The 25,491-nt window shown below is 42.9% G+C and overlaps 1 protein-coding gene across 1 annotated transcript; it reads left to right on the top strand.

Annotated features, from left to right (window-relative positions):
• The first annotated feature begins 325 nt into the window (after positions 1-325).
• On the top strand, positions 326-25,230 carry TSPAN13 (tetraspanin 13). The gene is made up of 6 exons (XM_038393502.2): positions 326-704; positions 15,606-15,773; positions 20,214-20,294; positions 23,631-23,744; positions 24,143-24,253; positions 24,814-25,230. Exons 1-6 carry the CDS (start codon positions 642-644, stop codon positions 24,886-24,888), a joined length of 612 nt encoding a protein of 203 aa, XP_038249430.1. The 5' UTR covers positions 326-641; the 3' UTR covers positions 24,889-25,230.
• The last annotated feature ends 261 nt before the right edge of the window (positions 25,231-25,491 follow it).

Here is a 25,491-nt window from a genome sequence, read left to right as displayed (position 1 = left end):
CCCTAGCCTCAGGAATTAAAACCTCAAGGGTTGAATCAGGCCTGTAATCTCCTTACACCTGTGTTTTCAGATGTGAGCATAGTGGCTACGCGGGCGGAGAATGAGATTCAGACAGATGCGCCCTGCTACTAAGGCCGGAGCGCACGAGTGCAAGCCCCAGGGCGCCGCAAGCCAGGGGAAACCTACCAGGGGCAGATGCACCCTCAATAGTGCACATCTCGCTCGCTGCGTGTCACCTTTTTGCTCCCTAGGCTGCAGCTCCGGCTCCCACCGCCCTCACCTGGGCTCCCCGCCTGCTGCCGGCCGGGAGCCGAGCCGAGCCGAGCCGATCCTCTCCCGGATCCCAGCCGCGCCATCCTTCGCGCGCTCCACTCATTTGCATATCTTTACCTTTGCGGCCGAAGTGCAGCCAATCAGCGAGCGCGGCGGCGAGCGCAGCTCCTCCCGCCCACCCCAAGGCGGTGGCATAGCCGGCGCGACACGCCGGGAGGGCGCGTGAGTTCCCAGCGCACTGCGGGCTCGAGCTGCCACCTGCCGCGAGGGCGAGGCGAGCGCTCGGACCGCCGGCACCAGCCCGAGGGCCTCGCCGCTCCTGCCTCCGCTCGCCCCGTTCTCCCGCCGCGGCGAAGGGCGCTGGCGAGATGGTTTGCGGAGGCTTCACCTGCTCCAAGAACTGCCTGTGCGCCCTCAACCTGCTCTACACGGTGAGTAGCTGCCGCTGCTCCCGGCCCTGTGCCCCTGCTGGGCAGCTCCTGGGGGGGCTCCGGGCGTGAGTGAAACTCCCCCCCCGCTCGGAGGAAGAGGGAGACCGAGCAGCTCCCTGCTTGTCAGGCTGCCGCCTGCCGCAGGAGGGGCTGGGGCGTTGCGCCGGTGCTTCTGCCGCATCCGCCAGGGCACCGCCAGAGCCAGCTTGGATCCGCAGCCGCGGCGGAAACGGCTCCCCCTGCTCCCCCGAGGAGCCTCCAGGGATCAGCAGCTGCTCCTGGCTGGGCAGCACGTGCAGGCAGAGCAGAGAGAGCGGCCAGGGAGTTAAAAGACCAGCAGCTGCTGGGCTCTCGGTGTCCGGCTTGCCTCACAGTCTCTTTGACGGGGGAAGTCAACCTTGAATCGTCTAGGAGACAGACAGGGTTGTTTGACCACGCGTCAGACTTGTCTAGGGATGGTGCAGAGATCTGTATGTTCCTAGGATGCGGGGGAGGAGAGGAGTTTGGATTGGCATGTGCATCTATTTTGTTGATCAATAAAGTCTCCAGTGTTCAGTATCAGTCTGGTTGCTAATGCTAACTAACTACAGTTCTTTTAAAAAGAACAGGAGGACTTGTGGCACCGTAGAGACTAACAAATGTATTCGAGCATAAGCTTTCGTGAGCTACAGCTCACTTCATCGGCTGCACAGAATAGAACACGTAGTAAGATATACACAGAGAAGGTGGAAGTTGCCATGCAAACTGTAAGAGGCTTTGCGGATACAGACTAACATGGCTGTTTTACTCTGAAACCAGTTGTTTTAAAAACCATCCTGCCGTGCTGGTGTCATGTAAACTGGAGCAACGTGTCTTGTTTCAGATCAAAATCCACCTTCGTCTCCTTGAGACCGGTGCTTATGTTGTTTAGTTAGTAACTGCTGACGGGGGGCACTTTAGGCTCTGGAAGGCTTCTCCCCCACCCCCAAATTTCCACCTGACTAAATCATCATGTGTCACCTATTACATTTAGTTTCTCATTATTATGTTATAAAACAAGGCAAACCAAGAAAGTAGGGAAAGAGCGCTGCAAAGCCTGAATGTCATTTGGTTAAAGTTGAGAATAAATCTGCTCACTTTTTTTACTTAGAAAGATCTCCTTGTCCAGTCAAGGAATGAGGAAGGGTCCTTTTTTACATTTTTGCCATTGTGCTTAGTAAGGTGCTAAAAAGAGGTCCCTTTGGTATGATTACATGTAAAACTGCTGTACTTGTATGTCATTTTTGGCTCTGCAAAATCTTTTATCTAGGCTGCACATATGAGCAAGTTCATTCAATAGATGCTTGTACACAGTGAGGGGAAAATATTAAAGATCCTCCAGCTACTCTAGCAATAGTGATTTAGAAATGCCTATAATAATTTCATATGTCCATTTCCTTTTTAAAAATGAGTAATATTTCAAAGCATTGTTGCGTAGGGTACTGGCTGTTTAGGGAGGAGGAGGTGTAAAATATTTTGTGTTTTACTGGATTTGAAAGTTGTATGTTGAAATGACTGACTCGCTGCAGTGCTCAAATTTAAAAACAATCCTATAATTTTACCTCCCCCACCCCCCGTAGAACTAAGTAGCTACTTCCAATACATAAAAGAAAACAAAATTTGCAACTATTTTTTTTTATTATAAAGCTTTTTGGCGCAGAAGTGTAGCAAGGTGATATAACTGTTGCCTTCGGTAGATCTCCTAAAAATCTAAATTTAATTGTTATAACATGCATTTAATGTTTTTGTTACTTTTACATTTGACAATAATGTAAGGGAATGCCAGGTCAGCCTGGATATCACATTTGGAATCTGCTGTAGTTCTGCATACTGGCACCTTTCTGGAAATAGCATCTTGTTCTCTTGAATCTCAGCTTTAATTTAACAAACAAAAGTAAGTCTCTAGCTGTTATGGATGTGAAGAAAACCTCAAATATGTAAGAGTGTAAACTGATGCAAAGATGTGTTTATAAGTCCAACATTGTTAACTGTTTAATTTCTCATGTAAGGGAGGACAGAGAGAATCACAGGTCTGCCCAATGTACTGAGTGACATCTCCTTTTGGTATCATGCGTGCGGTCATGTTTGGAAGATAACACCACTTTCCTCCTCTTTTCCCTCTTCTCTTCCCTTCCATCTCCCAGTTAATTAGTAGCTAAGCCCAAGGAGTCTTGCAGAGCCTATGGACAGATCAGCACCACCAAGGGGGAGCTACATGATCATGTTTTAAACACCTGCACAGAGAGCTACGTTATCTTGTTTTAAACACCTGCACAATCGAATGTGAGAAGGCCTCATTTTGACAACTTGTGTTTTTTTTTATTTTGTGAAGAAGAGCGTTGCCACTCTTCTTCTTCCCCCCCCCACCCCAGTACCCCATCTGACCCCTGCTGGAAATGTAATTATAGTTAGAAAAACAAATGGGACTTCTCTTTACAGCAGGGGTGGGCAACCTGTGGCCCATGAGCCTAACGTGGCCCATCGGGGTAATCTGCTGGCGAACCGCCACCACTGGGAGCTGCAGGCGGCCCTGCAAATGTTAAGACACAGTCTGCGGCCCACTTGCGGATTACCCTGACGGGCTGCATGCAGCAGCCACGGGTTGCCCAACACTGCCTTATAGTAAGGTCAAGTAAAACCAAGCCTTAAGACTTGTGTCTGTAGATTTTTTGAGTCACAATAGTATTGGTAATACTGTATCCTACTTAAAGCTGGCCTCACCAGTGCCTGATCCTACAAGATGCTGAGTCTGCTCAGTTCCTTGGGTGTTGACCTGACAATATTAAAAATCAAAGCACTCCGATCACTGCAGTACAACTGACTTAAACTGGTTTAAATTTCTAAGTAGGAAGAAATGCAGAAAGCAACCAAAGCATGAATAAAAACAAACTGGATTTTAAAAAAACGGATCCTCTTCAAATAATCCAATGAGTGAGTAACATGACTAAAAAAAATTTTTCTGACATATGAGTTAGTTGATGGCATCTCTTGAACAATTTCTATGTCTGGAATTGGGACAATATAGCTTAGTACATGCGGTGTCTTTTTATATTTCATAGTAGTAGGGAATTTATCTTGGGAATTGTAGGTTCTTGCTGTAGCCTCTAAAAGCTTATAATTCATATTCTGTCATTTTAAAATTATATCTTAATTTTCAAAACAACAAAGCAGGATATTACAAGTCACTATTGGCACTGACTTTACCGGTACTATAGTGAAAAGTAACTTCTGTTGACTATGACAGGTTCATTGCTGTAAATTGTCTGAACGAATCCATGAATGAAAAGGGTGTGTTTTTTGTTTTTTGTTTCGTTGACACCTTGCAAAAAGCCTAAAATGTTTCTGCCTTCAGTGGGCTAATTACTTTCTTCTTTTAGAGTACGTTTTGCTGATAACTTATTCTCTCCTCTACTTAATTGTTGGAGGTCTGCTTCAAATGTGCTTAAGTCCTGATCCTGCAATTTGTGACTGCCCATGCAGAGCTTCGCCGACCCCACTGGGATTCAGTGCGGGAATAGGGAATCTAATCTGCCTGCATACAGTCAATTAAATGTGAGTAGTTGCACTAAAGTCTGTGGGATTACTCACATATTTAAGCAAGTGCTTAACTTTAAGTGCTTTTTCTTGACTGAAGACTTATTGGGAAAATTGCTTTGAAATTAAGGAACATCAATTTGAAATCTAGTCAAATAGGAGACAAAATATGTAATTTCAGGTCCGTGCCAATTTTTGAGGTTTTTGCAGTTACGTTTTTTTAAAACATGGTTCTTCTCCTGTTGCTATTCCAGAGGATAAAATGACTGTCTGCAAAGTACTGTCAAGTAGAAATGTGTTTGTGTATAACATATTATATTATATATATATAATATATATAATATAATAAAAAAATATGCCGCTTATCTTTCAGTTGGTAATTGCATAATATTAGCTTACATAAATGAGACCGGATTTTCTTTAAGTAGATAGTTCCTCTTTAATGACTGACTAAATAAAGGTGTTGGCAGTTAATATCTTGTTTAATCAGTTTATCGGAAGGGGAATATTGAAGCTGCAGTTAACTATCAAAACCTAAATAGGTAGCTCTACTGTGAGGATTAATTTAACTAAAGACCTGCTGACAACCATCCCACCAAAAACCACTTGTCTTGTATCCTCTGAGCAACAGCCTAAACAGTTAAAGGTCTCGACAGTTCCTGCAGCAACAGAAATAACTTTGAAAGTTTTTAAAAACTTTCAGTATTGCAACTTGGATTTTTTTTTTAATTTATTGAATGTGTTTACTTAAATTACGTAGATATTTACTGTAGATGTGGTTTCATTTTTTTCCAGTTAAAGGTATGTAATTTTAGCTAGTACAGAGTTCATTATGTAACTGCACCTTGTTCGTTTAATCAATGGAAAATACCAAATATCTGATAGTGGTTTGTTGTAATTGAGCTCACGTTATCTACTGAGGGTATGTAAAACTGTCTTATACTTTGAAATTATGTCATCCTTTGCATACAGCTCCATATTTCTATAACACTGCGTGTTGTGCTGATGGATTATAGTAACTACAGCTGTTGTAATTACTGGATTAATGCTACGTCCTTTCTCTGTTTTTCAACAGGTTCCCTTTCCCCATCTCCCAATATAACCTGAAAATAAAATTTGCTCTGAATGTTTTATGAAAGATCTTGGATGAGGACAGAAATTCTCATATTGAGAAGACAACCCTTTGCCAGCCTGGCTATTGACAACAAGGAACATGGCTAATAGCAAAGCATTAGCCAAGTCGGTACATCATGGGGAAAATATCTTCCAATGCAAAGCTAGTGAATCTGTCCCCTTTTCCTTTTTCAGGGATTCCCTCTGTATTGGAATCGTAGTGTAGCCAAGAAGAGCCACCATGTCATTTTCTTTGCCACCCCTTCCTTACCGTTGGCATAGTGGGTTTTCCCAGGGTAAACAGGGGCAGGTGTACCTATTTCCCAGTGATTTCTCGCTGTTTCAATGGCTTCTTGGAGTCATGTGCAGTCAGGAATAAGTTGGGCAACCAGAGGACTACTCTAACTTTGTGCCAGGATGGGATAAGTTCTTATGGGGCAATGGGTTAGTTCATAGTCTGTAGGAGAACAGAGCAAATTTCCATTTGAGTTAATATGAAAATGAGTTTCTCAACCTGTGATGTAGATAAGCAGCTACTAAGTGACCACACTACTTGTTATGGTTGGCATCTCCACTCAAGAGTTTTTAATGTGTTTTTAATTAAAAAGGTTGCGAGTGCAGTGCCAAGACAGTAAGGGGAAGTTTACACAGCAACTGCTTGTACTGAATAGCCTTACCTCATCTTATCTCTTTGATATTTGTAGATCTACTGTTTATCCTCATATCTAACACCTTCTCCACCCAAGGTAACTTTGAAGGTAGCTTTGTAAGATGGACTCAGTTTTTATGTCTATATAAAATGATGATACAGAAGCTGCTTGTAAATATTCTTGTTAACCTAAACTAAATCATGTTGATCCAATTCATGCTCTTGTCACCAATTTCTTTGTGCACATTTGATAGTGCATAACATTGGCTACAGAGGGCCTAGGAATATTTGTAAGATTCATGTGACAAACCTGGAAATGTACTTGGATTTACCATACATCAGTCTATTACAAGGTTTAATGTCAATTCCACTTCCTATATAATTGTCAGATACTGGTGGGGAGCCCGGCAACTTCTGATGTTTCGGGTTCCATATTAACTGGCAATAGCTCATGCAAATAGCTTAAGCAGAGCACGGTGTCTCTATTTAGCTATAGAGATGCCAGAACATGAGATCAGATTTTACTGTGTGGTAGAAAGGCTGTTCAAATAGGTAAAAAGTAAACTTCCATTGGCTTTTTGTTTTGGTTTTTTTTTTTTTTTTAATTTAAATCTGTAGTAAACTGCTAGTGTTAAACTCACTATGACCCCACATACAGGTCTGGGGTAGCATGAGGAGCTGTGACAAGAACTGTGGAGTTATTAGGACTTGCCAGCAGCCTAAACTCCCTGTTTTATCTCTCTTGGTATGGAAACTATGTAGGACTTCTAATAAATCATGGTTTTGGCTATATAGGCAATGCTGCCAGAGTTATCTGTCTTGAGAAATCTCCAAACACTTGGATGAAATGAGGTGGTCAAAACAAGACCTCAGAATTTGGCTTTGGTTTAGCAGATGGGCATAGGTTTGTGATGGTTTGCTTGCCTATGGCTGCTATATATTCTTCTACATTTTGTGCGGTACTGTACTTTTGATGAGTTTGAAGGGAAGACTTGGTTGATTTGAGTCTCAAAAGGTGACTAGTGGTAACCAAACAGTCATTTTGGTTAACAAATTTAAGGTCAAAATATCAAAAGGGTTCACTAACTTTGTGTGCCTCGATATTTGGGAGTGGAGTCTAAGACACACCTGGGCCAGATTTCTGCTGCACTATCCACCTCCTTTCTGATGATATAAAGAGGGAGGAAACGGGTCTCCAAGAGATCTCCTCAGTGAAAGTGATTGGTGTATAGCTGCCAGTACAGCTACAGGGGGAAAATCAAGAGGAGGAGGGAAGGGCATGGAGTGCACTGTAGTCTGGCTCTTTTAAACCAGCATAATTGTCCCTAGTGCTGATTTGTAAAAGCTGTCAATTTAGAGCAGCCCTTAGGCCGGCTCCTAGCAAAGCCCAGAATATAGGAAGCACAAAGGTGGCTTAAAGCTGCCTTTATGCTACCCCACCCTCCAATTCCTGCTGTGGAAAAGATCATGAGGACTGGGTCCTCAGCTGTTTTGAAAATTGTTACCAGGTGTCTCAAGTTGGCACGGAAAACCAACAAAGATGAAAATACAGGCACCTAGACTTTCTAACAGTTGCAAAAAAAAAAATGGTTCTCTGACACCTGTATACAAAACATGGTTTAAACATCAGAGGCATTTTTGTTACAATTTCTTTGAAAAGGGGGATTATTCTTTCAGTTAAAAGCAGCAAACCCAACTTGCTCTGAACTAGCAAGTATTGTACATAGTTAAGAAAAGGAGTACTTGTGGCACCTTAGACTAACAAATTTATTTGAGCATAAGCTTTCGTAGCTCACGAAAGCTTATGCTCAAATAAATTCCTTAGTCTCTAAGGTGCCACAAGTACTCCTTTTCTTTTTGCAAATACAGACTAACACGGCTGCTACTCTGAAACCTGTACATAGTTAAGCTGGCCTGTCATGCCAACGGCACAACCCGCTTTTCTGACTTGCAGCATTCCTATCTCCTTTCACATATATTGCTGGTCACGTCACAAGGTTGTTTAGTAACTAGGCTTTGATCACTCCTTTAGTTAAACAAGTGACCTACAAGTGAAATTTCCTGTTACCAATCGCCGTGAGTCAACCAGTCCTTTCATTATAGCTGCTTCAGTACACACAAAAACTTTAATGGAGAGAGATATTGGAGAAAATCTTGGCTAAAGTCAGCATTACATGTGGGCTACTATATAAATGGGATAAGAGGTTGCTCAATACCCCAAACCCCTACAGTGCCAGTAGTGTGCCAGGTGTGCTGTCACTTGAAGGTACATACTGTAGGTCAGAGGACCCTAAAGTGTGGGACATGCCCCCCTCTGAAGGTATGGTGGGGCCTTTGGGGGGCACAGTGGGTTCAGGGCAGCCCACATGGGGAAGAGTACCACCCAGCCCCTCCTCCCCCCCCCCCCCCCGAGCTCTGCTTTGACCCTGCCCTGGCCCCAGCCACAGCCACAGCCCCGGCTCGGTATGGCTCTGCACCCGGCTGGAGCATGACTGTGGCACTGCTTGTTCCACCTGGGGCTGGGACCAGCCCAGGAGTGGAGCTGCACGCAGCCCTGGCTGCCAGCCCCCATAGCATCCCAGTTGCGTCTCCCATCCTGCCCCTGGTTGCGGCTCGGATACTGGCCCCACTCCTGACCCTAGCCCCCTTACCCTGGCCACATCTCCTCTCCCCTCCCCCCCCACCAGCTGCTCCCAGCTTCGGGGTGGGGGGGGAGGGAAGCGGGGTTATGGACAGGGGGAAGGGAGGGCGCTGCCCTCAAACGTCTGGGGATCACTGCTGTAGGTGCTTCAGGGGTAGGTCTTGTGGGTGCTAACCATGTGCCCGAGTGGTTACTGGGCTAAGGGAAAAGGCATTTAGCTAGGACCGGCAGGAAAAAGGTAGCAGATATCTTTGGTACAGAGGCTTAAGAAGTTAGTTCAAAGTGAGCAAAAGCGATTCTTGTTTGGGTCCCTAGAGTAGTCCACTCGAGTTAGGGCTTTCCAGGCCTAGTGTCCGGGGTGCCCTTTCCAGTCCAGTCTCTGTTCCAAGCCAATAGGTGCTTGCAGGTTTCCAGGCCATACTTTCATTTGGGCCCCTCTGCACTGGTTCCCTGCTCAACTGCTGCTTCCCTATAAGGCTCACACAGACCGACAGTCTGTAATGTCTAGCAGGGTCCGTCTGTGGTTCCTTCTCCAAGTTCAGTTTTACTCCAGCGCCCTTCTTGTCATCTGATTACTGCTTCAGCTTCTCAATTATTGTTGCTGCTGCTTTCAAACATAATTCAGCCACTTCCTGGTTCAGGAGGCAGGCAGGACCTTTTCCCCTTAGCTGTGCAGGAGGAAAGCAGTAGGCAGAGGCTGATAAGAGTTTTAATCACAGCTAGCTAAAGAATTGAATTCATTTAGCCTTAATTTCCATATGATGCAAGAGTGGCCTATGAATTTGAGATGTATCAGATTACACATTCCAGGCTCTTTACATTTTCTAATAGACATTGATATATCTATAGCAGTGGTTCTCAACCAGGGGTACGCATACCTCTGGCAGTAATCAATATGCCTTCCAACGTGTACTCAACTCGCCTACATCAGCGTTTCTCAACCTGGGGGGTTGCAGGATAGGTTTAGGGGGGGTCGCAAGTGCAGGTCTGGCATTAGGGGCTGGCAAGCAGGGCAATTATCCAGGGCCCCATGAAGGTAAGTTACATGCTGCTTTTCTTGGCTGGTGGGGGAAAAAACATCCTCCCCTCCCCCGGTGCAGACAGCGTTGTGTTGGCGACAGACGCTCATTGAGGGTGGTCTGATTATGGTGGCAGAAGAGCTCTCTCCTGCCAGCCACAGGAGACCTTGCAACTGCAGCAGTGTAGGTTGTTAATGACTGAAAGTTGTCATATGATAAATGTTTCTGAAATGCATTTAGTCTCTGTCCAGTTTTTAGTTGAACTAGCAATCATCACTAAGGCTATGATTTTTGTCATGGACTTTTTTAGTAAAAGTCACGGACAGGTCATGGGCAATTAACAAAAATTCATGGAAGCCATGACCAGTCCCTGACTTTTACTAAAAATGTCTATGACAAAACAGGGAGGTAGGAGGGTCAAGCATCCTGCCCTGCTGTGCCTGGGAGCTGTGGCCCTTCCCCTGTGGCTGGGAGCTGGTAGGGACCTCTGCCCATGGCAGCTGGGGAGCTCTGGGAGATTTCCCCCCCAAGACTGTGTTGGCTGGGGAGCTGTGGGGGGACCCCCAGCTCCCAGCAACATGGGAGGTGGGGCTCCCAGCTGCTGCGGGCTGAAGTCACGGATTCCACAATGTCTGTGACCAAACTGTAGCCTTAATCTTCACCACCAGACTTTCCTAAAGCATCTTTGTTCGCTCTCTTCAGAGACACCAAGGATTTGAGTAGGGGAGAATGAGAGCCTGATTGCACTAGCCTGTTCTAAGAGGAGTGCCACAAGCTGTCCTTCATTCTGGAAAGTTTCAGCTTACGTATGAATGCTGCCCACTTGAGTAAACCGTGACTTTTTTCTGTGCAATTTTTCCATACCACGGCGAGCATGGAGCCCGCTCAGATCACTTTGGCAATTAGGAGCACATTAAACACCACACGCATTATCCAGTAATGTATGCAGCATCAGAACCTGGCAAAGTGAAAACGGGCAAGTAGGCGACGTCAGTGCAGTTACGAGAGTGATGAGGACATGGACACAGACTTCTCTTAAAGCATGTGCCCTAGCAATGTGGGCATCATGGTGCTAATGGTGCAGGCTTTTGTGGTGGAACGCCAATTCTGGGCCCAGGAATCAAGCACAGACTGGTGGGACCGCTTAGTGTTGCAGATCTGGGACGATTCCCAGTGGCTGCGAAACTTTTGCATGCGTAAGGGCACTTTCATGGAACTTTGTGACTTGCTTTCCCCTGCCCTGAGGCGCAAGAATACGAAGATGAGAGCAACCCTCACAGTTGAGAAGCGAGTGGCAATAGCCCTGTGGAAGCTTACAAGGCCAGACGACTACCGGTCAGTCAGAATCAATTTGGAGTGGACAAATCTACTGTGGGGGCTGCTGTGATGCAAGTAGCCAAGGCAACCAAAGATCTGCTGCTATCAAGGGTAGTGACCCTGGGAAATGTGCAGGTCATAGTGGATGGCTTTGCTGCAATGGGATTCCTTAATTGTGGTGGGGTCAGAGACGGAATTCATATCCCTATCTTGGCACCGGAGCAAACCACAAGGGGTACTTTTCAATAGTGCTGCAAGCACGGTGGATTACAAGGGACGTTTCACCAACATCAACGTGGGATGGCCGGGAAAGGTACATGATGCTCGCATCTTCAGGAACTCTGGTCTGTTTCAAAAGCTGCAGGAAGGGACTTTCTTCCTAGACCAGAAAATAACCGTTGGGGATGTTGAAATGCCTATAGTTATCCTTGGGGATGCAGCCTACCCCTTAATGCCATGGCTCATGAAGCCATACATAGGCAGCCTGGAGAGTAGTCAAGAGCTGTTCAACTACAGGCTGAGCAAGTGCAGAGTGGTGGTAGAATGTGCATTTGGACATTTAAAAGCGCGCTGGCGCAGTTTACTGACTCGGTTAGACTTCAGCAAAACCAATATTCCCACTGTTATTACTGCTTGCTGTGCGCTCCACAATATCTGTGAGAGTAAGGGGAGATGTTTATGGCGGGGTGGGAGGTGAAGGCAAATCGCCTGGTTGCGCACAGCCAGACACCAAGAGCACAGGAGGTGCATCAGAGAAGCTTTGAAAACCAGTTTCATGACTGGCCAGGCTATGGTGTGAAAGTTCCGTTTGTTTCTCCTTGATGAAACCCCCCGCCCCTTGGTTCACTCTACTTCCCTGTAAGCTAACCCAACTCCCTTCAATCACTGCTTGCAGAGGCAATAAAGTCATTGTTGCTTCACATTCATGCATTCTTCATTAATTCATCACACAAATAGGGGGATAATTACCAAGGTAGCCCAGGAGGGATGGTGGAGGAGGGAAGGACAAGGCCACGCAGCACTTTAAAAGTTTAAAACTTATTGAATGCCAGGCTTCTGTTACTTGGGCAATCCTCTGGGGTGGGGTGGCTGGGTGGCCGGAGGCCCCTCCACCGCATTCTTGGGCGTCTGGGTGAGGAGGCTATGGAACTTGGGGAGGAGGGCGGTTAATTACTCAGGAGCTGTAGTGGCGGTCTGTGCTCCTGCTGCCTTTCCTGCAGCTCAGCCATACGCTGGAGCATATTAGTTTGATCCTCCAGCAGCCTCAGCTTTGAATCCTGCCTCCTCTCGTGACGCTGCCGCCACCTTTCAGCCCGCCGCCTCTCCTCCCAGTCATTTTGTGCTTTCCTGCACTCTGACACTGACATTGTCTGCCTCCATGCATTCGTCTGTGCTGTGTCAGTGTGGGAGGACAGCATGAGCTCAGAACATTTCATCGTGAGTGCTTTTTTTTTTTTCACCTTCTAATCTTCACTAGCCTCTGGGAAGGAGAAGATCCTGTGATCCTTGAAACACATGCAGCTGGTGGAGGAAAAAAAAAGGGACAGTGGTATTTGAAAAGACACATTTTATAGAACAATGGGTACACTCTTTCACAGTAAACCTTGCTGTTAACATTACATACATAGCACATGTGCTTTCGTTACAAGGTCACATTTTGCCTCCCCCCCACCCCGTGGCTAACAGCGGAGAACATTTCTGTTCAGCCATAGGCAAACAGTCCAGCAGGAATGGGCACCTCTGAATGTCTCCTTAAGAAAAGCACCCTATTTCAACCAGGTGACCATGAATGATATCACTCTCCTGATAATAATAAAGAGAGAGAAAGAATGGATGTTGTTTGAACGCCAGCAAACATACACTGCAATGCTTTGTTCTACAATGATTCCCGAGTATGTGCCACTGGCCTGGAGTGGTAAAATGTCCTACCATGGTGGATGGAATAAGGCTGCCCTCCCCAGAAACCTTTTGCAAAGGCTTTGGGAGTATATCCAGGAGAGCCACAAATGCCAGGGCAAATTAATCATTAAACATGCTGGCTTTTAAACCTTGTATAGTATTTTAAAAGGTACACTCACCAGAGGTCCCTTCTCCATCTGGTGGGTCCGGGAGGCAGCCTTGGGTGAGTTGGGGGGGGGTGGCTCCAGGTCCAGGGTGAGAAACAGTTCCTGGCTGTCGGAAAAACCAGTTTCTCCGCTCGTTTTCTGTGAGCTATCTACAACCTCCTCATCGTCTTCCTCGTCCCCAAAACCTGCTTCTATGTTGCCTCCATCTCCATTGAAGGAGTCAAACAACACGGCTGGGACAGTGGTGGCTGAACCCCCTGAAATGGCATGCAGCTCATCATAGAAGCGGCATGTTTGGGGCTCTCACCCGGAGCGGCCGTTGGCCCCTCTGGTTTTCTGGTAGGCTTGCCTCAGCTCCTTAAGTTTCACACGGCACTGCTTCGGGTCCCTGTTATGGCTTCTGTCCTTCATGCCCTGGGAGTCTTTCACAAATGTTTTGACATTTTGAAAACTGGAACGTAGTTCTGATAGCACGGATTCCTCTCCCCATACAGCGATCAGATTCCGTACCTCCCGTTCGGTCCATGCTGGAGCTCTTTTGCGATTCTGGGACTCCATCATGGTCACCTCTGCTGATGAGCTCTGCATGGTCACCTGCAGCTTGCCACACTGGCCAAACAGGAAATTGAAATTCAAAAGTTCGTGGGCTTTTTCCTGTCTATTTGTCAACTCAGTGCATCTGAGTTGAGAGTGCTGTCCAGAGCAGTCACAATGGAGCACTCTGGGATAGCTCCCGGAGGCCAATACCATCTAATTGCGTCCACAGTACCCCAAATTTGACCCAGCAAAACCGACTTCAGCGCTAATCCCTTGTCGGGGGTGGAGTAAGGAAATCAATTTTAAGAGCCCTTTAAGTCAAAAAAAAAAAAAAAAAGGGGGGGAGGCTTCGTCATGTGGATGTGTGCAGGGTTAAATCGATTTAACGCTGCTAAATTCGACCAACTCCTACTATAGACCAGGGCTTAATTTGTTTTGGAAGTGAATTAAACTAAACTGAATGAAGGCCATTTTAATTCTCAATGAGGGTGTTAATACAAGAGTTTAAGGCAGTTTAACTAATCCATTTCAAATTCACACCTTTAATTAGTTTGGATTAATTTTCCCTTATGTCCTCCTGTACACAAGCACTTGGTGGCATAATGGATTTATATACATCAAAAATAGTAGTATTTTGGGGCCTATGTGATTTGATACACATATATTATTTAACTTCCACAGTGGGACTTCTGAAAATCCCAATAGGTGCCTACATACCTTTAAAAATGGCCCTCGGTAACTGTTGGAACTGAGGATGGGTTGGAAATCTTTTGTTTTGGGGTTGGGGAGATGTCGTCATGCTGTAAATCTGTTAAATGGAAATTGAAAGCCACATGTAGTACTCGGATTGCATTTATGTGATTAGTAAAAATCAAATAATTGTACTAGGCAAAATGCTTACAGCTGCACTTAATTACAAAACTGTGAATTACTTTTGGCAAGACCCGTTTTAGAAACTGAGAATGCTTCCAGTTTTCAATCTCTCTTTTAAAACATGTGAGACCCTTTTTTTTCAGCTCCTTTCATAGTTTAGGGCTTTGATTATTTGTGGTCTACTTCCCTCCTTCTTATCCCATCCCAGAGCTAGAGATCCTGGAGTTTTTCATGGCTCCAACACTTTTCTTTGTGTTAGATTGAAAACAGGAAAGGCTGGACCTTCCTGCTCATAAAACAATATTTTCAGTAAACTAGCTGAACCACAATCTGCATTTTCAGAATACCATTCTTTGAAAGGAAGGAAACTGCTTACTGAGAGCGTTTTGAATTTGCTGTGGTGATTAGAGTAGTCTTTGCTTCATAGTAAAGCTGTTTTCCCAAAGGCACATTCAGTAAGGACAAGACTCCTGACTGTTTGTTTTGCTGTCTGCAGTATTTGACATGCTATTCTAACTAACAGCATATTTGCATTTGATCTCTGTATATGTGTATTGTCCCAACATCAATAATTCAGAAAATTAATTAATTGAAGATTAACACTAATGTAGTGCTGATTGGAGTATATGTCTAGAAAGTAGGGTATTTTTTTCCAACCTGTTCACGTAGCAATGGAGCCAAGTATATCCTGTTTCTTTAAATATACCTTGTATTTCTCACAAGGTATTTGGAACTCTAATTTATTTCTCAATCTGTGGTATAAAGCTGTTAATCCTTTTTTCAGATGCGTGCTCAACTCTATTATAATCCCCATTGTTATATTGGTGTCTCTGGTATGAGACATTGGTCTTAAACTGAGGATGGAATGTGTTGGAACAGACCTCACATTCACAAAAATGAAAGGTAAATGTACACTTGCACATTATGAACAAGAGAACTCTACAGGAGCTAATTTTTAAATTGTTAACTTCATATTTTGGACTTCAGTTTTTTTAATGGTAGGGAGAGGAAGTATCCTCTTTTAATTTCAAGAAACGTTAGTGCTAGGATCACTAGCAATCTAGACTATTTATTTATTTTTTGTTTAGATACTAATTGCTATCTGTTTGTTTCTCCCCCCCCCCCCCCTTCTAGCTGGTCAGCCTGCTGCTGATTGGAATTGCAGCATGGGGTATAGGCTTTGGCCTCATTTCTAGTTTCCGAGTAGTTGGTGTGGCAATTGCAGTGGGGATCTTTCTGTTCCTTATTGCTCTGGTTGGACTGATCGGTGCAGTCAAACACCATCAGGTGTTACTCTTCTTTGTATCCTTTGATTGGAAATTTACAGACACAAGGTAGGGGGGGGTGTGTGTGTGTGTGTTAGAGTAATTCCTAGTTGTGGACCAGAACCCTATTGTGCTAGGTGCTATACAAACACAGAACAAAAAGCTGCCCCAACACTCCTTCCCAGTTTGTGCCCAAAATTAGTTCTCCATAATGCTTCCCTTCATCCACTGTAGATGTGTGGTGGCTTTTGTTTTTTAAAAACCTCTTGTTTCCTTTTTATTTGTATGATGAGAATGTTACTTCTGTCAAGGACTCATCTACATTACATTATAACAGTCACAGGAGACTTTTACTACATGTTTGTCCCCTGACCTAATTAGAACACAGTTCTAACTCTAGGTTAAAGTAAACTCAAATATGTTGTAGTGGATTCAGATGACAGCCCTGGTGTAACTGGTTCCCCTGAACTTATTATAGGGAAAATTAGATATTTCACAGGCACCGATTGGATTTTTGGATCTCTATGAAGCGGGTTACACCTATTTCATTCAGCCTCTGTTTTTCATTCACATCTAGTCCTTTGTCAGCGTGAATTAGAATTGAGCATGAGACACTTTCTCAGGGTGTCCAGACCGAGAGTCTGCTTGTTACCCTCCTGCCTCAGCGAGAGGAAGACTTGCCGGTGCTTAACTGGGTGTCAGCTCCCTAACACCATTAGCCACGCAAACAATCTCTGAAGGACTCTGTTTTGCAGGTTAACAATAGGTGTATCCAAGCACCACTGAAAACATCCCCCTGCAGCATCCAGCCACTCTAACTTGACACCCACAGAAATTGCCAGATTTGCTGTCCCCCAAGGAACACACAGTTCAGTTCAGGAGCAGATCCTTGATAACTTCACATCACCTATCTTAAGTTTTATTCTCAAAAGCCATGACCCAAGACAGTGAGTAAGGCTGACAGGTGAAAACAGAAATGGTTACATATAAAACAAAAAGTATAACAGATCCTTGGAGTCAAACCTTAACTTTAAAAAGCTAAAATCTTTGTCTAAAGCAGTTACTCACCTAAAGCAATCTCTCAGTATCACCAATCAACATGACCTAGGATCCAACTGTTCTTTTTGATACTTCAGTGAAGGATAAAAAAATGTCCTCTTGCTGCTTTGTTAAAACCCCAAATCCACTGTTTGTGTCCCCAGAGTCAGGATGACCCTGTGGTTTATTCCCTAGTGCAGGGGTCTCCAAACTTTTTGGCTCGCGCATCCCCAGAGTGACCTGCCGCAGATGTGCCGCCGACAGAAGAAAACCGGAAGACCTGCCGCAGGCGGGCCGTCGGAAGGGAACACCAGCCGTGGACGTGCAGAGCTGCTGCCAAAGGGGGAAAAAAAAACAGCGGAGTGCTGTCCGGCAGCACTACTACTGCCGCGCACCCCCTGGGATCATCTTGCGCACCCCTGTTTGGAGACCACTGCCCTAGTGTGCTGGTTCCATGTTGCTTTCACATCTTTGTGTTGATGATGTGTGCTGACCAACTTCCATTGTGTTGGCTTACAATGCTTACTTTATATGTGAACCAAGGCAGACAGGTGAAGCTACATCTTTGTCTGGCAAAACCTGTTTGTCAGACCTGCATGATACATAGATTCTAAATTATAATTTCAGTACATACATACATCTTAAATATCACCCACCCATACAGCTCACAAAGATGATCAGTAGGACATACACTTTTATTAGATACTACCCTTGATTCTCTTTGGATGTATACTATGAAAGCAGTGTGTTGAGTGTAGTGAGTTTGTCAAGCCTGATAACAGTTGCTGTTATGGATCAGTGAACCCTTTGCCAGATGGCACCGAGAGGCTCTTGGGGGTCACAGCATGGACTCTGTCTACCGCTGTATTGACAACGTGCCATGTTGGCACTATGTAAGTAGTTTATGGTAATGCCCTCCATGATTAAATCATGATTGTATTTAGCTTTCGTTCTGGGGTTTGGGCGGGGGGGTAAAGCTTCATCATCTCCAACTTTATTTTTCATTAGTGGACTGCACCCAAAAATCAGGGACTTTTTTTTAATTTTGCTAATACAATAGTTCAGTTTTCAGAAGTATACAAATCGGTCATTGAACGACAGGAAACTAATTACAAATTTTCAAAACTTGTCTTTTCAATATTTAAAAATAAGGGTTTTTTCCCTTTCAGAATGATTCATTTTAAAAAACAGATTTAAGAAAAGAGAAGTAAGACCCTGTATTGTCTCCTGTGCAAGTTTTATGCAGGTTCAGGTTACCTTCTGTAATAAGGTGAGACTCTGAGTCACTGAAGGAAAAAGAATGTTTGAACAAAGGGTGCTGCCTACCCACTAAGACTGCCTGGAAAATTAACTGCTTTGTGCACAGAAAATCTGTCATTTAAACCCTTAACTTTGAGTCTGGGATTAGCAATGGGAGTATGGAACTTCCCACTTCTAGGTCAGCTATCTGATCAAAATGATTGCAGACAGTCCTCTGCATCACAAAATTTATTGCTGATCTAAATTTGCAACCTTGTTAACAAGGTCAGCAGATAAATGTTCTCTGGGGCAGGGACTCTTTTCTTTGTTTTATCTGTAAAACACCTAGCATGATGGGGTCCTGATCCTTTAGTTAGGTTCCTGACTGTTGCTTTAATACAAATAAATAGATTAAATAGGCATTAAAAGGCAAATGAACATTCCCTGTTTTGGCTAAATATTTTTTCCATTCTGTCCAGTGTATTGCAGCAGAGTTAGGGCTCATTATTTTCTCTCCAAACGTACTCTTTTTTTATCAATTTTGAATATTTTTCTTTAGACAATCTCTAGGAGTCGCTCCTTAGTACATAAAGGACCATAGATTATGCAGTGGATCTTCAGCCTTTTACAGCTCTGCTCTTGCACATCTGTTCAGACCACTAAGAAAAGCATTTATCTACTGCTTTTCCATTGCAGCGGTGACTCCATACAGACTAGTCTCCACAGTTAGCTTTTACCTTATTAAAATAAACACAATTTCTCAGAGATTGTAAGGGGTTGGGTTTTTTTTTTTTTCTGCACTCATTCTTCCCCAATCCTTCCTTTTTAAAGGAAAAGGCATGGCACATGCAGGATGCAAGAAGGTCCCTCGGGAGGCTGTATATCCTATAAATAGAGCAGTTGCCTGATTAGTTAGAGCTCATAACTGTAATATAAGTGTGGCAAGCAAGAGAGATTGCTGTGTGATGGCTAGCTCACAGAGGTGGGTTTTAAAAACAGACATAATTATGGGTTCACAGATCTGGGCAGCTGGGACCTGAGCATTCCTTGCAAAGTTAAAATGTATTCAGTCTAGCCTAGTCCCATACCTATCTGTAGCTTGATGAGGAGAGAAGGACAAAGTGGGGGAGGTTGCTTCTGTATCTTATCCAATTCTTTATGGATATATGGCAGACTGCATCTATTCTAGAGTACACAAATATTACAGACTTTTGGGCTTATGGGCAGTGCTGCAGCTACAGTAAAGTTCTGTTGCTTCTGTGCTGCAGATGCCTGTAGGGAAACCCTGGGAAAACATAAGTGTTCTGGTGCAGCACATGAATAAAAGGTATGGAAGCCCAGGTGATACTACTACTTAGCCATGTTTTGCTGCTTAGTCACTTTTAAAATTGCGTTTAGCTCCTTTTTTTCTTTTTTTTCCCAGCTGCGTACAAGCCTGGATGTAATCAAACCACCAAAAACACTTGAACACACATACAGGAGATGCTTGATACAAGGAAGATATTTCCTGAGGATCACCAATTGTTCTATTTCCGTGGTTACAGCTTTGCTCTAGTAAATAGAAAGCGTTTAAACTAAGTCCTATGGGCTCTCCTGCAGTTAAAAGGAATATCTGACTTAGAAACAGACTTGTTTGGAACTTAATCTCCTTTAATTGTAAAATCTACTCTGCATTGGGAAATATTGTGGCCTAAAGAGTCATTCAGGAAGATAAGTGTCTGTCAAGTATGAAGCAGCTATTCCATCACAAAGAGGCTGTTCTGGTAATGCCTTAAAGTAGAGCAAGAATGAACCTTATGTAGCAATCGTGTAGTTGCAGGAAATATCAAAATAAGATTTTAATTGGGCATTTGAATCAAAGTCCCAGATCCAGTCCTTGTAAAATTTTAATATGTAGGAAATAAAGAATTTTCATTAATCTATAAAATCATGTGACTTATAGAAAACACATACAAAGCATTGCAACTAGATTTTTTTTTAAACTTGCATCATAAATCATTGTCTGGTTGAGCTTACTTATTACTTATAGCTTACTTATACATTCCAAAAGATGGCCAAGCCCTCCCATTTAGATACTGAATAGTTTTTATATTCTTAAGCACCATATATGTACGTACTTGACTCTGTATGTAACTGTTAAGTGTGTGCTTTGCTTACTTAAAATTCCTTTTAAAATGTAACCTTAACTGTCTTTCTTCAGTACATGATTATTCTCTTGCTAGTGTTCATTGTCCAGTTTTCCGTCTCCTGTGCTTGTTTGGCATTGAACAAAGATCAGCAGGTAAGAAATTTCTTCTGAATTTTCAGTTGAACAAAAATGATGTGTTTGTAGATAGATTTGAGCTATGTACTGCTGCCTTGACAACTTGATCAAACTGTAATATGCATAGTATATTGCCTGTATATATCTATAAAGGATGATGGGGACCTTTTTCACATGCTTTATTAAGCTAAGGACTGCTGCAAAATCAATGCTGGGTGTCAGGTTCCTAAGAGGACATTTTATGCAGTTCATTGTTCCTTTTTCAGTGGTTTATATTTTAACTTTACTACTTTTAGACTTCCTGGTTACATTTCTGTTCTCGGGTATGTCAGTTATGTGATGTGAAGTTCAGCAACTTGGAGCAAGTTGAACTAATATGCAGTAGTCTCCTTTGTTATCTTAAATTTAGATTAACACTGAATTACTTATGCATGAAAAAAAATTTCCAGATAATAAATTGAATAATCCAGAAACTGTGGTGATTATAGGTATATTCAATCCAGTCTATTAAGCATGTAAACCCTATTTGATTTTAAGGTGTATCTCCTCCCTCTATCCACAAGTCAGATCATTGACCCCCTGCTTAGTGACTATCTAGTAATACACTGGCATGTGGAACCAGCCCTGTCCTCTCGGCCCGCAGTCTGCCTCTAAGAGCCAGTCTTTTTTTTGTTTAAGTTTATATCCTGTTTGAACTGTTAGACTTCACAAATCTGTACCATTTATTAAAGATTACCGCCTTTATTCAACTTCACTTCTATAGCCCAGCTTCGTAACCTAGTGAGGCTTACACATCCATGGATAAGATGTTATCAAGCATAGTTTGTGTAGGAGCTACTGACGATGGTGATCACACCTCTCAATGTGGAGGGAAAAAAAACGGACAGCTGTCATGGGAGAAGGGGGGTATGTGGCAGGGCTTTGATTGATGGCTCTGTGTGAGGTGAAAGTAGGAAAGGTGCTCCCTTTTTCTCTTCCTCACCTTTGCACCCACCCTTTCTGAAAGCTTTTAATCTTTAATTCATAGATTCAAAGGCCAGAAGGGACCATTGTGATCCTCTAGTTTGACTTCCTGTATAACATAGGCCATAAACTTCCGCAAAATAATTCCTAGAGCATCTCTTTTAGAAAAACATCCAATCGTCATTTAAAAATAGTCCGTGATGGAGAATCCACCACAACCCTTGGTAAATTGTTTCAAAGATTAATTACTCACACTGTTAAAAATGTACCTTATTTCTAGTCTGAATTTGTGTAGCTTCAACTTCCAGCTGTTGGGGAGTGTGTTATACCTTTGTCTGCTAGATTGAAGAGCCCATTATTAAATATTTGTTCTCCATGTAGGTACTTATAGACTGTAAATAAGATACCCCTTAGCCTTCTCTTTGTTAAGCTAAATAGATTGAGCTTCTTGAGTCTCACTATAAGGCATGTTTTCAAATCTTTTAATCGTTCTCGTGGCTTTTCTCTAAATCCTGTCTAATTTATCAATATCCTTCTTGAATTGTGGGCACCAGAACGGGACATAGTATTCCAGCAGCAGTCATACCAGTGCCAGATATAGGGTTTGCACTAGAATCCTATTGGAGGTTCCTCCATTTATGCATCCCAAGATCACATTAGCACTTTTGGCCACAGCATCACACTGGGAGCTCATGTTCATCTTATCTACCACAACCCCAAATCTCTTTCAGTCACTCTTTCTCAGGATAGAGTCCCCCATCCTGTAAGTATGGCCTACTTTGTTTGTTCCCAAATGTATACGTTTACATTTAGCCATATTAAAATGGATATTTGTTGGTTGTACCCAGTTTGCCAAGTGACCTAGATCACTCTGAATCAATAATCTATCCTTGTCATTATTTACCATTGCCCCAATTTTAGTGTCATCTGAAAACTTTATCAGTGATTGTTTTTGTTTTTTTTCCAGGTCATTGATAAAACTGTTAAGTAGTATAGGGCCAAGAACAGCTCCATGCAGGACACTGCTGGAAACAAACTCACTGCATGACGATTCACTATTCAGTTATATTTTGAGACCTCTTTTTTACCTGTTTTTAATCCATTTCATATGTGCCATGTTAATCAAAATGTCACATCTAAGTATATTACATCAACACTATAACCTTTATCCAAATTTGTAATATCAAAAAAAGATATCCGGTTAGTTTGACAGGATCTATTTGCCATAAACCCATGTTGATTACTAATAAAGAACTAAAGGAAAGTAATATAATTAATGCTAGAGTCCTGTATCAACAGTTCCATTATCTTGTGTGGGATTGAGGTTAGGCTGACATACCTTTAATTACCTTGGTCATACGGTTTAGCCTCCTTTAAAAACTGGCAAAACGTTAGCTTTCTTCCAGTCTTCTGGAACTTCCCTGGGGCCACCAGCCAGCTCAGTGCTACTGAGCAGCTTGCTGCTGCGGTTACTACAGCTTCTGGCTAACTTACTCTTGTTCCTCTGCAGCAGGATCTGTGCTAGGTCCCAGCTCCAGCAAGCTTGCCCATAAAATTTACTGTTTTACTCTGTTGGATTTCATGGAGCATCTTCAGTTAGTGCCTCTTAACTTTTAGCATTAGTATCTGACACAATTCAATGACCCATCAGCAGCAGGGAGTGAATAAGAGCATGGCAACTAGATGATCAGCCAAGCATGGCATTGGTCACAGTAAAACCAGTGTTCACTAAAATCTGGTTAATGAGAGATCTGAACATAAGAACGGCCAATTTGGATCAGACCAACCAGATCTAGCCCAGTATCCTGTCTTCTGACAGTAGCCCACTCCAGGTGCCCCAGAGGGAATGATCAGAACAGTAATCATCGAGTGATCCATCCCCTGTTGCCCATTCCCAGCTTCTGGCAAACAGAGGCTAGGGACACCATCCCTGCCCATCCTGGCTAATTGCCATTGATGCACCTATCCTCCACAAACTTATCTAATTCTTTTTTGAACCCTGTTATAATCTTGGCCTTCACAACATCTTCTGGCAAGACATTCCACAGGTTGGCTGTGCGTTGTGTGAAAAAGTACTTCCTTTTGTTTGTTTTAAATCTGCTGCCTATTAAAATTCACTGCCGCTTGGCTGGTGGTACAACTGCAGATCTGAAAGAGTGGAGATAATCCATTAGGACTGTGAACCTTATATACTGGATATTTTCTTGCTTTAGCTCTTTGGGGTATTAGTACATTTATTCATGACATGTATATTGCTTGTTTTAGACTGCAAAAACATCAGCCCGGGGGCTGTGTCTGTGAGTATCATGCATACCACATGGACGCCAATGAAATACAAAAAACAAGGGTAGCATTTATTAAATGATGCATGTGTTAACTTGGGTCTTGTAGAGACAACTTCTAGAGGTTGGATGGAACAACACAAACAGTGCTAAAGAAGATATTGAGAGGAATCTAGACTGTTGTGGTTTCAGAAACTTCAATTCAAGTGAAACCTGCTCTGCTGTAAGTAGATCACTGAGATATAACTTTTTTTTTACTTTCACTCATTCTTTTCTAGAGAAGTGTGCAACCATATTGCCATTGCTTAGCAGCTTAAGTATATCATCACATTTACAGGAATACTTTATAGTTTGAAAAATCATTATCAAATACACAAGACAGAAATTGTATCAATTCATTTTATGGTACTTACCTCATTCAAACACTTTGAGATCTTCTGATTAAAAAGCACGATATAGGAGTCGTGTAGTATTTACAGTCCAATTTATTAAAAATGCCAGTCTTGGGCAAAACTAGGTCATCTAAAGACTAGGTGCCTCTGGCTAGCTTCACATGTTCGTGCTACCTTTTTTAATTTTTTTTTTTAAATAATTTAAAAGCTGTAATTTCTTCTGTTGCAGGCTTGCATTAAAGATAACCGATGTTTAACATGTGCACCTATAATAGAAGAATATTCAGGAATGGTACTGAGATTTGTAGGTGGCATAGGACTCTTCTTCAGTTTCACTGAGGTGAGTGCACATTAGCATAATTCTTTCCAAAAGAAGGTCCCACTTATTAGGAATTTACTTCAGAAATCTCTACCACTGTTGTTCAACATCGTTTGGCTTTTCTAACTAGCAGCTCAAGCAGAGTGGATAGCGAACAGAAAATGCCAAGAGGCAGGTGGTCTTCAGCACTGGTGGTTTCCCAAGTCTCTAATCTTTAGTGGGTATGGTAGCCACACCTTTCCAGTTACATTGTTAATACTGTAGGTAAATGGTTAAGCAATAATTGTAGATATTGGTGTGGTCATAGGGAAGTATATGCCAACACCCCACACATTGGATATGCAGGTTTTTCTCCTTGTTGCTAGAATGAAATCTCCCTCAGAATACATCTTCCCAATAGTAACAAAGGAACTTGTGGGGTTTTCTTGTGACTTAAGTGCCAGTGCAAGCACGTCCTGAACTTGCATTTGGAAATTTTATGTATCAAGGCACTATGGAAAATATTCTATTCTTTAAACCAGATGCCTGGAGTGGGGAGATAAAAGCACTGCTAAGTGTCTGTCTGTCGTCTTCTTTTGCAGATTTTGGGAGTTTGGCTGACTTACAGATACAGGAACCAAAAAGATTCTCGTGCAAACCCTAGTGCATTTCTTTGATTGGAAAATTTCTCAAGGACTGAATCTTTTTTCCAGTTAAAATATGAATTCTCTAGCAATTGGCATTTCTGCATGCTAAGGATCTGAAGGAAAATGATTTTCCTACATGGAGATGTTTGTGCTTGTCATCTTTGGTTTCCCATCTTGACCTCTGGGTTCTCTATCTGGAAATAGATAGATATATCTATTCTGTAGCTGAATGCAATGTAAGCACTTCTGAGATAGTTAATTGTTAGATCACAACAATTGCTGCAGTCTACTGTTTCAAGTTAGTTTTATGGCACCAGAATGTATTCCTTTCTTAGTGTGTTTTTTGTAGTTTTTAAACCCCAACCAAACAACCACAACAAAAAATACAACCAACATATATTCTGACATTACCATTTTCTTGTGTGTGTTTTGTTGTTTTACAGAAAAAAAACCCATGCTTTCTCATTAAAATGATGCATCTGTATATTGAATGCCTATAGGGTGAAATACAGTAAATTTTGTTTTTCTGTTGAATCACTGTTTCCCATTCTGCTGTGTGGGTTAAAAAAATACCATAGAGAACATCTGAAATATTTAAATGCATCATCCCTTTATTGTGTTTCTTTTCTTTAG

The sequence above is a fragment of the Dermochelys coriacea genome, chromosome 2 (assembly GCF_009764565.3).
Source record: "Dermochelys coriacea isolate rDerCor1 chromosome 2, rDerCor1.pri.v4, whole genome shotgun sequence".
Classification (NCBI taxonomy): Eukaryota; Metazoa; Chordata; order Testudines; family Dermochelyidae; genus Dermochelys; species Dermochelys coriacea.
The sequence above is the reverse complement of the archived record's forward strand: the minus strand, read 5'-3'. Positions and strand labels throughout refer to the sequence as shown.